General features: G+C 39.9%; 1 protein-coding gene and 1 long non-coding RNA gene across 4 annotated transcripts in view; one reads left to right on the top strand and one right to left on the bottom strand.

The window, feature by feature from the left end:
• The window catches only part of SWAP70 (SWAP switching B-cell complex subunit 70), a 38,183-nt gene extending 25,159 nt beyond the window's left edge, over positions 1-13,024 (top strand). Inside the window, exons 7-12 of the mRNA XM_021403215.1 lie at positions 32-213; positions 3,500-3,607; positions 5,152-5,318; positions 6,089-6,287; positions 7,725-7,821; positions 10,919-13,024. Of these exons, the coding sequence (XP_021258890.1) occupies positions 32-213; positions 3,500-3,607; positions 5,152-5,318; positions 6,089-6,287; positions 7,725-7,821; positions 10,919-11,028 (863 nt within the window). The 3' untranslated portion in view covers positions 11,029-13,024. The remainder of the gene's footprint in view (positions 1-31; positions 214-3,499; positions 3,608-5,151; positions 5,319-6,088; positions 6,288-7,724; positions 7,822-10,918) is intronic.
• Positions 13,164-16,885, bottom strand: part of LOC110401768 — a 36,783-nt gene continuing 33,061 nt past the window's right edge. For all 3 annotated transcript variants that reach the window (XR_002440588.1, XR_002440586.1, XR_002440589.1), the window contains 3 exons: positions 15,517-15,629; positions 14,824-14,941; positions 13,164-13,847 (listed from right to left, as the gene is read on the bottom strand). This is a non-coding gene — a long non-coding RNA (uncharacterized LOC110401768). The remainder of the gene's footprint in view (positions 13,848-14,823; positions 14,942-15,516; positions 15,630-16,885) is intronic.

Here is a 16,885-nt window from a genome sequence, read left to right as displayed (position 1 = left end):
CTCTCCTTGTGCCTTGCACTCTCCTTCCCAGCCATACAGACCACCGTGAGCCTGCTGCGAGCGGGGAGCCCTCCGCCCCACAAAGAAGCGCGCCAGAAACGGAAAGAACTGCGCCAGAAGCTGTTGGCTGAGCAGGAGGAGTTGGAGCGGCAGATGAAGGAACTGCAAACGGCCAACGAGAACAAGCAGAAGGAACTGGAGACTGTGAGAAAGGTGGGAGCGCGAGCCGCTGACCTGCACGCTTTAGTCTCAGTCTTCATGGTTTAGATGGGCTTCTGAAGTACTTCTGGCTGTTGAGGTGTTCAGGCACACCAAGCAGACTCCAGGGGAGGAGGTGAGTTTGTGTCAACTCGAGCCCCCAGGTAAATGGATTGCTGCAGCCCGCGGTAACGCCTGGCGCTGCCTGCAGCCGTTTCCAGGGATTTGTGGGCTCGGAGTAAGTCGCGTGGTGCGGCCCTGTCCTCTGTACGTATGAACGCTTGTGAAGGAAAGCCCCAGCTTTGTGGGTGGTGTTCAGGGACTGGAGAGTCTTGCATTTTCAGTTACTTTCATTTGGCTGTCGGTTTGGGGTTTTTCCCTGTTGGAGATGTCTGCCAAACAGCGGGCTTCCCATTGAATTTCCTAGGCAGTTTTTCCAATGTTTTGCGAACTGTCTGGGGGAGAACGCTCCTCTCCACGTAGACTTAATTTCTAGAGATATAAGTTGAATTTACAAAGATTCCAAAGTTGCAAATTGACTTTGTGAGTATGTATTGGTTTAATTACATTGTAGTAGTACAAGAGGGATTTACAGAGCTGAGAAATGTACTATTTATAAGCTGGTTAAATGCTTGTTCCTTGTAAATGTTGTATTGTCTTTTGAAAGCCTGAGGATTGCACTAGAGATTTCTGAGCATTAGCAGAAGGCTTTCTGAATAACTTAATTTCCTCGTGGATAGCTGTTAGTCTAAAGCCAGTGATTGAAGGTGCCTTTGCTGTGGCTGCATGCTAGCAGTGGGTTGAATGTGCCAGTGGATCTCTGGTCATTGGAACGGGGAGTGTCTGTGACAGTTCTCTGCGGAGACACCGATTAGAATTCAGATATGCTTCTTATCTTTTCCTTCTAAAGACTTGCAGGAAGAGCTCGGTGTGTTTTATTGCTGTGATGCATTTGAAAGAAGAGCGTGCCTCAGAAATAAGGTAGAGAGCCATTGAAGTCCTCACAAACATCTTCGCAGCCGAGTAGAGTGCCTGCTGCTGGGGCAGCTGAGATCTTTGCTCCATGCTTAGTCTAAAGAGTCTTGTTCAGAGTCTTCCTGAATTAATTTTTTGTCTTTTTTTTTTTTTTGCATTCCCATTGAGGACATGGGCATTCTGTTTGTTTTTAAAGGTAATCTGACAGTGGAAAACCATTTTTCTAAATTTCATTTTATCCCCTATACACCGCCTGTATGCAATTTGTAATGCCAAATGTGCATCACAGGGTAGCCTGTGTTACTTACAGATTTACTGATAAGTAATGCACCTGTTAACAGAGATCACAGGGGTGGATTTCTGTGTGGAGCTGTCTTCAGGGAGAGACGGTGGGGGGAGATGACAGAGAGCAGCCCTGAGGGAGCAGCAGGATGCTGACAGGCTCCAGGCAGTCTCGCTGAAATCGCAAGGGGTAAACTAACGGGAGCCGAGGCAAAGGATCAACTTTTAAAGTGGGCCGGATTAAAGTGACTTCTCAAGGAAAATAATTTGGTCTCTGACATAATTGCTGCACTTCAACAAAGTGGAATTATCTGGGAGCTACTATACTGAAAGAATTTAAACCGATTAATTTAAAAAAAACAACACCAAAACTGTTCAAGAAAAAGTCTTTGTAAATGGTTCAGGAAAAGGAATTGTTCTGGCAGGCTCTGAGTTTGGTTTGCTGCAGGTGGCTGAGAGCCAGCCCTACGCAGCAGCTGCCAAAGTGCACGCTGAGACAGGGTTTTGTTTTGATAGCTCCTGCACTAAAAAATAGCAGAAGAATAGAGGTGCCTTTGTCTAAAATAGACCTTTTTTCATAATCTTAAATGGAATTTTGAGATGCACACACTGAATAGACTGAGAGGTAAGTTTTCTTACCGAGACAGCGTGCAAAAGCCTTGTGCACCCTTTCTCTTTCAATTTGGGGTCTTGAATAGGATTCAGAGGCTGTGTTAACTCCTGCTGGAGTGGTGTGTTCTTCTTGCTCTTCCACCTTCTCATACTGTGGGACTTCTCCCTACACCACGTAGTTGCCACGATATGCAGTTAACGTTACTGGTAAGAGCTGCTGGTAAGATGGGACCAGTGCGTGTGTTCTTGTTGAGCTCTGGCAAAAGCCTAGCAGAGGTTTGCCCTCTCTGTTCACTATTGGCAATGTTTGTTTAATTAGAATGTGAGGAAGGAAATCAAAAGAAAATTTCACTTAAATAGCATCTTGGTTTCGACCACAATTGTATGCTTACTGATGTTCTGGCAGAGGAGGGATAACATTTCTATAGGACTGGTAATTTTAGCCTTTCAAAGGAGAGCATTTCTGTACAATGTATGTCCTACAGCTTAAAAAGAGAAACTGGGAGCCTTCCCTTCTGCCCATCTAGAGATGGGTGTCCCTCTTACTGAAGGTCTGCGGAAGTTAACTCCCCAGTCTAGCATGTTGAAAAAGGGCACTTGTTTTCTGTTCCCTTGGGTGAATCGGTTAAGTTTCTTTTGAAAATGCTGTGAATGAGTTATTTTGTTTCCAGTGCTGTTAATGTTTTGACTGGTGCTTGTACATTTCCAGCCCTCCCAGCACTCTGAATGTACGTGCTATTGAAGTGAGATGAAAGGAATAAATGCAATGGCAATCTTTATTTGGGAAACTAAGATGCCCAAAACCCATTTAATAAGTTGCAAGAAGTTGTGAAGGTCCCAGCAGCTGTTTCCCTTGCCTTTGCTTTGATGAGGAGAATTTTTCCCCCCAATTTCAAGTAGTGAATTATTGTCTCTAATTCTTTTTACCTTAGATGGCAATTTAGGGCATGTTAAAGGGATGTGATTCCTGATAGCACAATTACTTCTTCGCAGTCAAATGTCGTCACATTTTTGCTTTGCCACGCCAATTTAGTGCTTCCCTCTTTCTGTATGAACTCTGTGCATGCTGGCATGCTTTTGCTGTTGCAGAACCTCCTGTGCAGTTCTGCCTGGAATAGGGTTTTCTGTAGTAGTTTTCTATCCCATACAAAATAGACATGGTTGTATTTCCTTTCCTGTTGGTTTTGCCATGGAGATCTCAAAGGAAATGTGGAGGAAATCTGGTAGTCTATTTTTTTGAAAGTATAAATTTAAAATTGTCTTGCAATAGTAAGACTAAAATTGATATTTAGAGATTGAGAATAGACTCAGACGTTAAAAAGACAAACAAAAACCTTTTATTTTTTTTTTAAATAAAAATTTAGTTGCATTCCATTTCCCCAAACAGTTTAGTTTTGACAAATTATTTCTTCCTTCTTTCTTTCCCTTTCAGCAACTGGAAGCAGCAGCTGCCCGTGCTGCTGATGAGGAGAAGAAAAGGCTTCAGACCCAAGTCGAGTTACAGGATCGCTTCAGTCTGGAGCTGGAGAGAGAAAAAATGGTGAGTGGTGCCTGTGGCTTTTTGCTTTGATTCCACACTGTGGGCAGCGCGTTCAGCGGTGACATCCCTCAGCAGCAGTCACCAAAAGGTTTCAGCAGAACTTGATGGAGGTTGGAGAATGCAGTCTGCATTTTGTTTATTAGACATGTAAGGGTCAAATACTTCAGTGAGGGAATATAAAACCTTGAAACAGCTCCACAATTTGCACGGTGTTCAGAGCTTAAGAATTACTGGAAAATCACAAGTAGTATGAACAGCTGACAAAATGCAGACTGAATTTATCCTTCCTTATTTTCATGGACAGAGAACCTGAGACTGGTCCATGGTGTATGTATACAGAAAATGAACAAAGATATAATTGAAATGCATTTTAGGGATTTTATGAATTGATTATATTTCCCAAACTGTTCCTTTTTCATACTGCTGGTTCTTCTGTATTTACCCACCCACAAACACAATTAGAAAAAAAATTGCAGCTCTAAAATGCTGTTATTATGATCTAGGCCAAGGATTTCCAAAACTAATTTTTCTGTCTTCAAGGGTTTAGTCAGGTATCACCAGGCTCTTCTGCCAGCTGTGGAAAAGAAGTAGAAATAGTCATGTCAATGCAATTATGCAGGAACACAACAGGACAACTGTTCAGGACAACTGTGCGTGTAGTGCTGTGTTATGGGCTGAGTGTGCGTTCCTGAACACCATCACTTTCTGGGTCAGTGGGATTTAGGTTAGCCCAGGGAGAGCAGCCAGTGGAGCAGGACATGCCATCCTGTCACAACAGAAAGCAAGCTTTTCTTGCTGATGCAAGGAGCAGTGCTTACCTTCTGTAAAGTAAGTGTTATGCACTACTAACTGCTGAGGTTTTGGTACTTTCTCCCCTCTCAGTTCAATGACAGCTGACTGCTGTTGTCCCCAGCGTGAATGGAACAGGACAGTTCAGGAGCTGGAGTACCCCTCATTTCCTGCTCTGGTCAGTGACAGGGGGAAGGTGGGATCACATAGGATGTCTGTGGATATGCAGCTTCTCCTTCACTTTTCTCTAGTCCTTACCTTTGCTTTTAGGTTACAGTAGTTGCTTGTAGCTAAGTCAACCTCCCTAGTAACTTCCAACCCTTTATCCACCCCTCGCTGTTGCACGCTGCAGTGCCATCATCCAGCTGCGTGTGAAATCTGCTGCTGCCAGATGAGGACTTGCTGGAGGAAAGGAGCTGAAACAGTATAATTAAGGTGACCTCACCTTTGTGTCCAGGCACTCTACAAGCTTTTCCTTCCTTCAGTTTAGCGTGCATCTGCACACTAAGTCTCATGATCAAATTGATTGAAGATGGGCTTAAACCACTGTAAGAGTCCTGTGCAGCACGTAGCAAGAAAGTGTAAATGACTGTTCCACAGGTACAGTTCTGGGCTCTATTTGATCAGTCTTGCTCTGAAGGCTGCAGGAAAATGTCTCTCTGAAAATGCCATCTGAGAGAAACCTGGTACTTCCTTTATAATTGGAAACCTGAATTGAATGGTAATTCACACATATCCTCAATTTATGCTGCTAGGTGAGACAAAAAATGGAAGAGCAAGTCGCTCAGAAATCATCTGAACTGGAACAGTATTTACAGAGAGTACGTGAACTGGAAGAGATGTATAAGCAGCTACAGGAAGCTTTGGAGGTTGAGAAACAGGCACGTCAGGATGAAGAGACCGTAAGGAAACTTCAAGCCAGGTATGTATTTCACCTGGTAGTGGTGTTTCTGTTCCCACCCCCCCTGCACTAATAACCAACTGTGTCATACTTTAAAAAGATTGTTTGCATCTTGCACACTCTGCTGGGAAGAAGGATTAGCTTAAAGTGCAAAGACGGGAGATTTTCTTTTTTTAAGCTATGAAGGCCAAAACTGGCATTCATGGTTTTTATGTACATTTTTATTAGCCCCTAACAGGGAGAGCCCTCAGCATTTTCAGGAGAGCAGGCTTGCTTACTTTTCACCAGGCGTTTTGCCTGTCCACACTTAAAAATGGTCATCACTGTACAAACTCACAGCTGTGTGTTTTATAAAGCAGTAGCTGTGAATACTGCTTGCCATTGTACTTTATTACATGCTTAAATTTTAACTGATAAAGGGTTAATTTTCTGTTACTAGCATGGGCTTCACTTACTGTGGTTTGTTTCTCCAGAGAGTTAGTCCTCTCCAGACAATTAAGATAACTTATGCACGTTTGTTTCTTCTCAGTGTTTTGCATTTGCATCATTGACTGAATTTTCTGAATAGCCCTTTGTAGCAGTGAGCCTGCTCCACTTCTGGCATGACTTTCAGAGCCACACTGCAGACAAGCCAACAAGCACTAACTTTTTCCCCGCTTCCCAATATTTGATTTTATTTTTGATTAAAATTTCCAAGAAAGAAAATAATTAGCTTGGCTCTCCTCTGTGTATGCTATGTAGCGGCTACAGCTTACTTTAAGGCGCAACTAACACAATAATCTCCATTGCAGGTTACTGGAAGAGGAGTCAGCAAAGAGAGCTGAACTGGAAAAATGGCACTTGCAGCAGCAACAGACCATTCAGATGACAGAAGCAGAAAAGCAGGAGCTAGAAAACCAGAGAATGATAAAGGAACAGGCTCTTCAGGTTGCTATGCAGCAACTGGAACAGCTTGAACTGGAAAGAAAAGAGGCCCTTGAGCAATATGAGGTAAACTGTTCTGTTTATCAGCCTCTCCTGTTGGCCAGGTATGCACTAGTTGAACTGAATTTGAAGTTCATCAATGTCACGCCTGTTTAAGGATTAGTAAAGCACAAGATTTGTAAGTACAGGTAAGATATGCGATAGGTTGTTTTCTTTTTGCCCCAGACCAGTATGTATATTTGAAGAAGAGGACAGGTTTCAGACGCACCACTCCTTTATTCTTTTATCCTAATTCCTATGCAAGCCAGCTCAGTCACATCCTGAAATACTCTTTGCGTCTGTCTTCCGCTGTAGACTACCTGTATGCAATCCCATTGCTGTCATAACCAAATGCCTGATGCTGTTGAATTAGTTTCTCTTGCAGTGTTTTGATGATGTAGCAGGGCAGTATTGTCTTCTACAGATGAAATATTGATGTGTACCTGTAAGCTCTTGCTCCTTTAGAAGTACTTAAGCACTGACTTCAAACCAAGGATAGCACAGAATGAGTCTAGATTCTCAATTGTGGAGCAGTGCCTGGTCTCCCAAATGCCAGGCCTGTTTTGTTCCACTGAGCATTTTTTGTGTAGCTGTACTCATGGAAGAAATATGAAGGATTTCTCAGAATCAGTGAGTACAGGGACTGAATTTCTGTGTACTTTAGAGAGGTGTTGATCCTGCCTCTGTTTAGGTCAGGAAAACAAAACATGATGAGATTTCTGTTAAACTTGGGAGTATGTTTATGCTATCACTGTGTCCTTGGAGTTAGCTTCTATGAAGGACAGACTACTGAGTTTTCTGGCCCGGCCCAGGATATCCTGCAGTGATTCCAAGGTGGAATATTTCTGGCCCCTTTAGAACTTACCGTGTTGGAGTTGCATCTAACTCATCATGAGTGTTGTTCTAAGATAATGCTCAATTTTTTTTTTAGGTCTCAGGCTTTTTGTATATGCAGCATCATTTACTACTCTGTACAAACGGTTGACTATGTAAGAATTAGAAAACGAACAGTAAAACTCAAGTGGTGGAGTGCAATAGTTGACATTACTTGAGAAATAATAATTCTGACCTTCTATTTAGAATTAACCAAAAGACCAGTTTACACAGAAGAATATCTTTCCTGCTTGTGGCTATCAGCAGCAGTCTGTTCCATTTTATCACATTTTGTGATTTCTGACAGTGAGATATATTCACAAGCTGATATTAGATCACAACAGAAAATGCGTGTTTCTGCTTTGAAACTACAGTGTGTTTTCAATCTTCTTGAAGCTAGCCCTAGTTACACAGCTACAGACATCTTACAAACGTGGTTATTGACGCTCATCTGAAATAGGATGGCCCTGTCCCCACTGAGCAGTGCAGGCTTACAGAGCGTGGTACGGGTGTTAGATTTAAAAATGTCTTATTTTTGTATAAATAGAATAAAGTTATTCTCACTTTTAAATGGGCTGTATTTTATTTCAGGAGGTTAAAAAAAAGTTGGAAACAGCAGCTAATAACACCAGGAGTTGGAAAGACAAAGTAGCTCATCATGAGGGATTAATTCGACTAATAGAGCCCGGTAAGTTATCAATGTTAAAATCACAGTGTGCATAAACCATCTATTCAAGGCTGCCATTTCTTGTAGCTTACTGGCTTCTCTACAGCCTATAAATACTACACTGTCAGAACTGCTGGTCAGAGTAGGATCTTCTCTCCAAGTAATAGGATTGTTCTGCATTCAGAACATAAGTGGTTCTGAAAAAATGAAAGTTTGTAACTCTACACTACATACAGCATATTACAAAATAATACGGTCTTATATAAGGCTTAAAACTTGTGTGCAGTGTAAGCACTGAAGGATCTTGACTGATGGGACTACTGCCCCCTGAGGATTGGGTTTTGCTTGAAATAAATGAGTATTATTAAATTAGTAGGAGTAGATAAAGGCTCTTAGTCCCTTTAAAAAGGGTCATTATGAAACCAACATACCTAGAGTGTTAAATTTGTGCAAAATTAAACATAAGAAACTTTCAAGTCTTTACCTCTACTGACCTTGCTAAAGCTATTTCTTTCTTAGTATTATATTATAATATAGGATATGCTAATGATGTGATGCAGTAATTATTGTTACATTATATTACTACTTTGCATCATAATATTGTATTGATAGATAGTTCTAATATAATATATAATATAAGAATATAATATTGTATATTATTTATAATATATATAATAGATATGATACAATATATATCTTATATCTATTATAACAGATATAATATAGATAACAGATGATATATAGATAATAGATATAATATGTAACATAGATAATAACGTGATATATAGATAACATCTCTGGTATAACATACGCGATATATAAAATACATAACATCATATGTGATACAAAAAATATATTACAAATATGATATATAATATATAACATTTGTTATATATAGCACATGTGATATAGCATATGCGATAAATAATATATAGCATGTGCGCTATATAGCATGTCATATATATAACATATGTGATAACATATGCACTAAATAATACATATCTGATAAATAATATAGAACATGTGATAAATATACAGCATATGTGATACATAATATGTAACATATCTGATATATAACATGTTATATAACGTGAAATAATATCGCATATATGAAATATAATATATAGCATATGTGCTATATAGCATGTTATATATATAATATGTGATAACATGCACTAAATAATACATAACATGTCATATGTCATAAATAATATATAGCATATGTGCTATATAACGTGATACATAACATGTGAAATGATATATAGCATATGTGATATATAATATATAGATACGTGATAAATAATATACAGCATATGTGATAAGTAATATATAGCAAATGTCAGGTATAACGTGGGATAAATAATATACGGAGCATATGCAATAAATAATGTGTAACATATGGGATAAATAATGTATAGCATATGTCAGATATAACGTGAAAAATAATATATGGAGCACATGCGATATATAACATATAGCATATGTCAGACATAACGTGAAAAATGCTATAGAACACAGGCGATGCTATAGAACACAGGCGATGCTATAGAACACAGGCGATGCTATAGAACACAGGCGATGCTATATAGCATGTGTGATAAGTAATATATAGCCTATCAACAATAATATGCATATATAGCATATGCGATATATAATATATAGCATATGTCAGATATAACGTGACAAATTATAATATATAGCATATGTGATAATATATATAGCATATGCGATAAGCAATATATGGTGTGTCATCAATAATATACATATAGCATGTGTGATAAATAATATATGTCATGTCATCAATAATCTATATAGCATATGCGATAAATAATAGATAGCATATGCCAGATATGACATGTGATTAATAATATATGACATATGTGATAAGTAATATATAGCATGTCATCAATAATATACATATATGGCATATGCGATAAATAATAATATATGGCATATGCGATAAATAATAATATATGGCATATGCGATAAATAATAATATATGGCATATGCGATAAATAATAATATATGGCATATATTCGATAAATAATAATATATGGCATATGTTCGATAAATAATAATATATGGCATATGTTCGATAAATAATATATAGTGTGTCATCAATAATATACATATAGCATGTGTGATAAGTAATGTCATGTCATCAATAATCTATATAGCATATGCGATAAATAATATATAGCATGTCAGATATGACATGTGATTAATAATATATGACATATGCGATAAGTAATATATAGCATATGCGATAATATATAGCGTATGCCAGATATGATGTGATAAATAATATATACCATGTGCGATAAGTAATATAAAGCATGTCATCAATAATATACATTAATGTATAGCGCATGCAGTATTGTACGTATGTAATGTATAGCGCATGCGATATTGTATATAGCGTGTCATCAATAATCTATATAGCATATGCGATAAATAATATATAGCATGTGATAACATGTGATAATATATAACATTTGTCATAAATAATATATAGCATGCGTGATAAACAATGTATAGTATATGTGCTATATATAAGATATGATATAACATGCAATAATATATAGCATAATCATATAAATAATATATAATAATATATTATATAGCATATGTGATACATAACGTGATATATAAAACATATATATAACATCTATAATACATAATATATATAATACAATTTATAATATAAATATATAATATATAAAATATATGAAATATATAATATATACAAAATATGTAATATATAATATATATATATGAGAATAATATAAAAAATATATGTAATATATATATATATACATATAATATGCTGTTTGGGTGTTTAACACAGTCAGCCTAACTGTGGACTGCTAAAAGCATCAAGTAAAGATATCTTCACCACTTAGTGGATGTTTAGACTAAGGCTGCAGCAGCTGGAACCTCTCACTTGAAGCACCTTCGTGGTGTCCCAGGCATCACTCCTGCCACAGCTGGGCAGCTCCTTGAGCCACTTTTGAGACTGCCCAGAGCGCTGACCAAATCACCCCGAGCCTGTCCTGCTGCTGGGGGGGGAGTGCTGGTACTGTTGGAAATGCTTGTTTCAATGCTGTTTGTATTCCAGGCTCTAAGAATCCGCACCTAATCACAAACTGGGGCCCGGCTGCCTTCACTGAAGCTGAACTGGAGCAAAGACAAAAGAGCTGGAAAGGGAAAAAAACCTCTTCTGAGTAATGACCATGGGTGACACACTGTTTGTGAACAGAAGTCCACTTTTGTTCACTCTGCTTTGCACAGAACAGCTTATTACTCCTTTGAAGATGCTAGTTTACTCAGCAGGAGGGCCTTTCTACAAAGGAAATACTGTTTACCACCCTGAAGTGTCTACTAAGAGCTCAGTAACTACACCACTATGTGCTGTCTGGCAGTACTTGCTGTTTTCCTTCACCTTTCCAGATATTCTGTTCCTTTATGCAAGACTTTTCTACTGAAGATTTTTATGTAAGTGCAGCCTGCAACACAGTTATTTCTATAATAGCCTGTAACTTTATGGCAGCATCTAACCAATCAGGCAGCATCACTCTCATTTTGAAAAGCAAGGAAAGCAATTGCTATACTGGTTCAGTTAAGATGACTTAAACCTGGGATAAGTCTATCCTGAGGACGCTGTCCAGAGCAATACCTTTTCTTCCTTTCAGTCTCTTTTTGCTTTTTCCTGTCTGGCTGTTGCTCTTCACATGAGGGTTAGTGCTCAAATCTGTTATTCCTTACCGAGAGCAGGCTGGCTTCATCCCTGGGTGCCCGTTGTCCCTGACTCCTGGCTCCTCTGATCTGTGTGTCCTCTGGAGGAATCCACATAAAAGCATTGGAAACAGGCATGTACAAAATGCTGCTGTAGAACATTTAGGAAAAGCAGGCATGCACGACTGATCTTGTCACTGCCTCCTACCTGAGACTGGCTTAAAATAGAATTTAAGAACTTAGACAACTCTAATGCACTCGAGTCGTGGTTTAAAAGATGCTCACTTTTGACTTACAGATTTTTCTGGAGTGCATGAGTGGAACACAGTGACACATCGAGATGAAATATCTGCATCAAACCGACATTTATGCAAGAAATTTGTTGATATACCAGTCCTATCGTTATAGCACTCCATTTTGTCTTATTCTTCATAAGAGGCCAGATTCGAAAAATTTAGTGGAAGATGAAAACTAAATTTGACATTTTTATTTGATATAAAAAGATGAGTGAGTAGCAGTACTGCTTTAGAAAAAAAAAATTCCTGTCAATCAATGTCGGCATTACTGGTAATGAAGATTTTCCATAGAGTCTTCTGCTCTGACAGGGAGTTCAGTTTCTGCAGGGAAGGAACGAGTGTGTGATGTTGCCTAGTAGGTCGCCCACACCAGACCAAGGTCTAACTTAAGTCATATTTTGTGCTAAGTTATACAGGCATTCTGAGAGTTAAGTCCTGCCTTGGGAAGAGCAGGTGCCCACTGGTGTGGTTTGATAATCAGCTTTGATTTTTGCACATACACCAAACACATTCAGCCATCTTTTAGCATGTGGTTTTTTGTTCAGCTCGATATTAACTGTTAAACTATCTTTAGTAAATGAGACGTGAACATTTTAGATGGATAACCAGTGCCTTTGTACACAGCACAGGGCTGCTCAGCTCTCAGAAGAGCAGAAGCTGTACAGAAGCGATCTTCAGATTGAGAACACAATAGCATTTTCATTGCCTGTTAACTAGGACTCACTCAAATACTGAAATCTTTGCAGACGTTTACTCTTAGGTTCTGTTTTTATACTAATTGACATCGTTAATGTTTTGGTAAACGGAATGCTGATTAAAATGGAAGGAAAATCCAGGATTGTCCTATTTGTATTTACTGTACAGAAAAGCAATAGTTTCTTAAGCTTGCTAACAAGGCAGTTTTATACTGATTTTGTTTACAGAAGAAATGTGAAAAAAAACAAATCATAATGGAAATACTAATGTATACACTGTTAAACTTTGCTAGATGAAAAGGAACAGTATTTATAGCTGCCCAGCGCCTTTCATGTGGGATGCAGAAGGTATACACCTTCTGAGGCTAAACTTGTTAATTTTTCTAACAGTCTTTATTTTGGACAAATATATTTTTTTTTAAGAATACCAAATGATGCATGTTTTCATATTTTCTACTGTTCTTTAGAATTGGCTATTTAATAAAATAATAAACATCATTTACATTTCAGAATGTAGAACTGGCTTTTTGTATGGGTTTCTTTTGGGTTGAGAGAGTTCAGAAGATGGGTGAACACCTGTAACTGCACTGTGACAGTACTACACTCTCAATTCATTTCCCATCTGGCTCTTAATTATTATTTATTATTAAGAAGAACTCTTAATGGTCTGGTCATCATACAGATAACAGTAACAGTTCTTTTACATGTTCATATTCAATGTCTTAATGGAGTGTAATGATTCTCAGTTATTACAGACAGCAATGCCGAGTAACAACATTTTGAGGTGCAGCTTATGCAGTTTTTGAAATGTTAAGTGTGCCAGATGTGACATGAATTGATACAGAGTTGCACCCGTTGTAACAGTGCATTTACTGGGCACAGGGATGACCTACTGTTCTGGACTGGAACTGCAAAGTTTGAGTGTGTGTACACTGCAACCAAAACAGCCCTTGATCAAGATATCACCCACATACTTCTTAGTCACAGTTAGAAGAGGAGATAAGCCAAAGCTCCTGTTAGCCTCGTTATTTCTGCTTGCGCTGACAAATTAAGGAAAGCGTTGCACAGTAAAGGAGGAGGGAGAAATGAATCTGATCATGGTGAGGGTATCATCAATGAGATGTGACACTATGCAAGTCTCTGTTCCAGCCATGACGCATACCTTGGAAAAGCTAGGGCGGAGTGTACACACCAGACTTACCTGTGCTGTGGCAGTAGGAAGCAACTGCAGCTGCTTGTGGTGCGTCAGTAGGATGCACAGGAGGGCTTTATCCTCTCTCTGCCCAGTGCAGGTTTTCCTTCCGCTGACGGGAGAACAATCCTGCAAACCAATAGCACAGTATCATTCCTTGTTTCACCTAAGACAAGATTTTTGCCCTGTAACCACTTTATGGAGCTGATTTATGAGACTTAACAGCCTTATGCACTCATTCCCCAAATGAACAGGCAGGTTCCCAGTGACTTGGACTACGTGAGTTGAATGTTCCAGCCACAAAGGCACAGCCTACCTGAGGAAGCAACACTGTACTATAAGACAATCTCTCTAGCTGGCAGAGCTGTGGAGGTGGGATTGGAGTGGGGAGATACAGATTTAAAAACAAAGCAAAACCAAAAAGGCAAGCAAGTATTCAGTCTTGCAGTTTTTTCTGGAACAGTCACCGCAGCATCTGTTTCACTAAAAGTGAACTGAAAATGTCTGCTCTGAATTTTATCTTGATTAAACAAAGCATTTTAGGTCAACATTTCTGAGCAAACTGGTGCATGGCCAGGATAAGGGGCACCCACAAAGTGTTTCAGCCACTTGGGACAAAGCGGTTATCTACTGCCTGTAATGTAAAGAAAAAAAAAGTATGCTAAAAGGTTGTGTCTGATAGAATGAAGGAACTCTTGGAACACGAAGAATGTGTTAGTTCCCCCACTCATCCAGCAGTTAGAGACTTTCTGACACTGCCCACACTATGCCAATTACTTGGTAACCATGGCTGTCTTTTTTTTTTTTTTAATCTTCCCAATTCAAGGACCCCAGAGCTCCCCTCTCTGGCAGTCCCATTCTGGGACCTTGGGCTCATCTCATATTTGGACTTCAGCTGCCATCTGGTGGTGGTTTGGACCTTAAGCAGCTCAGCTTCTCCAGCAAACATGATTAACAGGGGTTTTACTCACCCTGAGAGTCCCGAGACAATGAAAACCAGCCTTCTGCTTCATTTCCCGTCAACAACTCAATAGACATGTACAAGAAAACAGAGCAACGATGTACAAAGGATGAACAAACATTACACACCCTGTGTAACAATTACCTTGCTGCCATCATCACTGCAGGCTACCATCCCTGACTTCATGAGTCAGTTTGATTCCTCAGTCATCTCAGCTCAGTATACATGATCCCAGAGGCAACCATGAGCCTACGAAAAAAGACTACAATAAGAGTGTTACCATTAGCTTAGGATAAATACATACTCAGAGCCTTGAAACTAATTTAACTAAGCAAGATCAGGCTGGACAGTGCTATGAGCACCTGATAGAGCTGTAGGTGTCCCTGTTCATCGCAGGGGGTTGGAATGAATGGCCTTTAAGGGTCTCCTCCAACCCAGAAGATTCTCAGAATATTAAAAAAAATAATAATAAAAAAAATCCCACCACAGTGAGAAAGGATGAAGCATGCTGTCAGATGCATCATCCAGCAAGCTCTCAGCTGGAGCTGCTCTTTTCTAAAGAGAGTAGGGCCTGGGTCAAGGAGAAATGTGTAAGGAAGGTTACTTGCCTGTAAATAAGGCCTTCCCAGATGCCTTGTACACATGCCTCATTTGTCCTTCACCCTCACCCTGTTCTCTCTCATCCTACTGAGCAGCGCTCATTGACATGCAGGATAAAAACTCCCTGAGGCCGCAGGATTGGGTTTGGGGACAGCCCAGCTTACACCTACTGTCCTTTCTGCAGCAGGATGCAGATTCATCTGTTTAAATCTCTAGTGAAAAAGACCACAAACCCACCTGCTGTTTGGAAGGCTGGGGCTCCCCACCTGGCATGGTGAGCAGACACCATACAGACACCATGTCTGAAGGGCTCCTACTGCTGAGAATGTGACCACAAGGTGCTTCAGGAGCTGCAAAACAAAAACACAACAACAAAAAACCCACAAACAGAAGGTTTACAACACTGCATGAATTGAGAGATTCTCCTGACTTTTATGCTTGGAGTCTCACTGTGAACACACTAGCTTGGCAATACCAAAGAAGCAAAAACGCAGAAGAGCATTATGTATGTCAATAGTATGCACCCTTTGAAAGAATGGCAATGCCAGTGGTTGTTTTAATGCTTGAAATGAGAAGACTTGGAACACAGTAGCTGCTTCTCATCTCCAAAAGACATTTAACTTGGAACAATACGATATAAAACAAAAGATAAAAAAAACATCCTGAAAAAAGCCTGAAAGGGAAATGCAACGACACCTACAAGCACAATCCTGGAAAGACCCCTAGAGGAGAGACCCTCTCTCCCTTGATTTCTCATATTCAATTGGAACAGGAAATGTAAAAGGATATGAGCAGATGCTCTCAGAGCCCATGACTAACTGGACACCATGTCAATAAAAAGACAAAAACAAACAAAAATAAATCAGAACAATTGCATTAGCTTCTTCCCTCTGGCCATAATTTTAAATTCATTAACAAATAAATCAAGCAAATAACCCCCCTTTCCACTTCAGTTAGCATTCTCATTGCTTACACAACTCTTGTGCCTGTCAGTGGAACCTTCTTTAGATCCAGCTACGTACACCCATGAAATTAACAGGGCTGCTTCCTACAGTTATGGCACCAAAGCCTTTTACAGGATCTGGGCCCACCGCCTCAAGCAAGAGCCTGTCTGCTGTTACTCCTGCTGCCTGTTCTCCATGCACACGAGTGACTTGCTCATGCAGTACCAGTGTGTCACGAGGAGCCTACGCGGGTGCTTGCAAGTATGAGTGCAATTTGCAGAGGCTTGTGTTGGCTGCTCCTACCGGCAGTCACACAAGGAATCCGAAGCCTTTCATGTAACACGAGCATCAAGTCCAATCTGAACACACGTGATGGGATTAAAAGCAAGCAGAGCTGAAGCCCACGGGGTTGATGCCATATCATGGCGCAGCTCAGACAGATGTGTGGCCAAGATGACCATCACCCCAAGGCACCATGGCCCCACAGCCCCATTCCTTACATGCCTGCTGGTGGCCCAGTCCTACCCAGTGTCACCGGGTACCCTGCTGGGAGCCGCTGCCCCCTCGTGCTGATCTGTGCAGTTCTCCCAGTCCCAGTATGACTCAGCAAAAGCCTCTCCACACTTGCTCTGTCTCTCTATATGTCCAAAGCAGAGGCAGCG

This window comes from Numida meleagris, chromosome 6 (assembly GCF_002078875.1).
Source record: "Numida meleagris isolate 19003 breed g44 Domestic line chromosome 6, NumMel1.0, whole genome shotgun sequence".
Lineage (NCBI taxonomy): Eukaryota > Metazoa > Chordata > Aves > Galliformes > Numididae > Numida > Numida meleagris.
The sequence above is the reverse complement of the archived record's forward strand: the minus strand, read 5'-3'. Positions and strand labels throughout refer to the sequence as shown.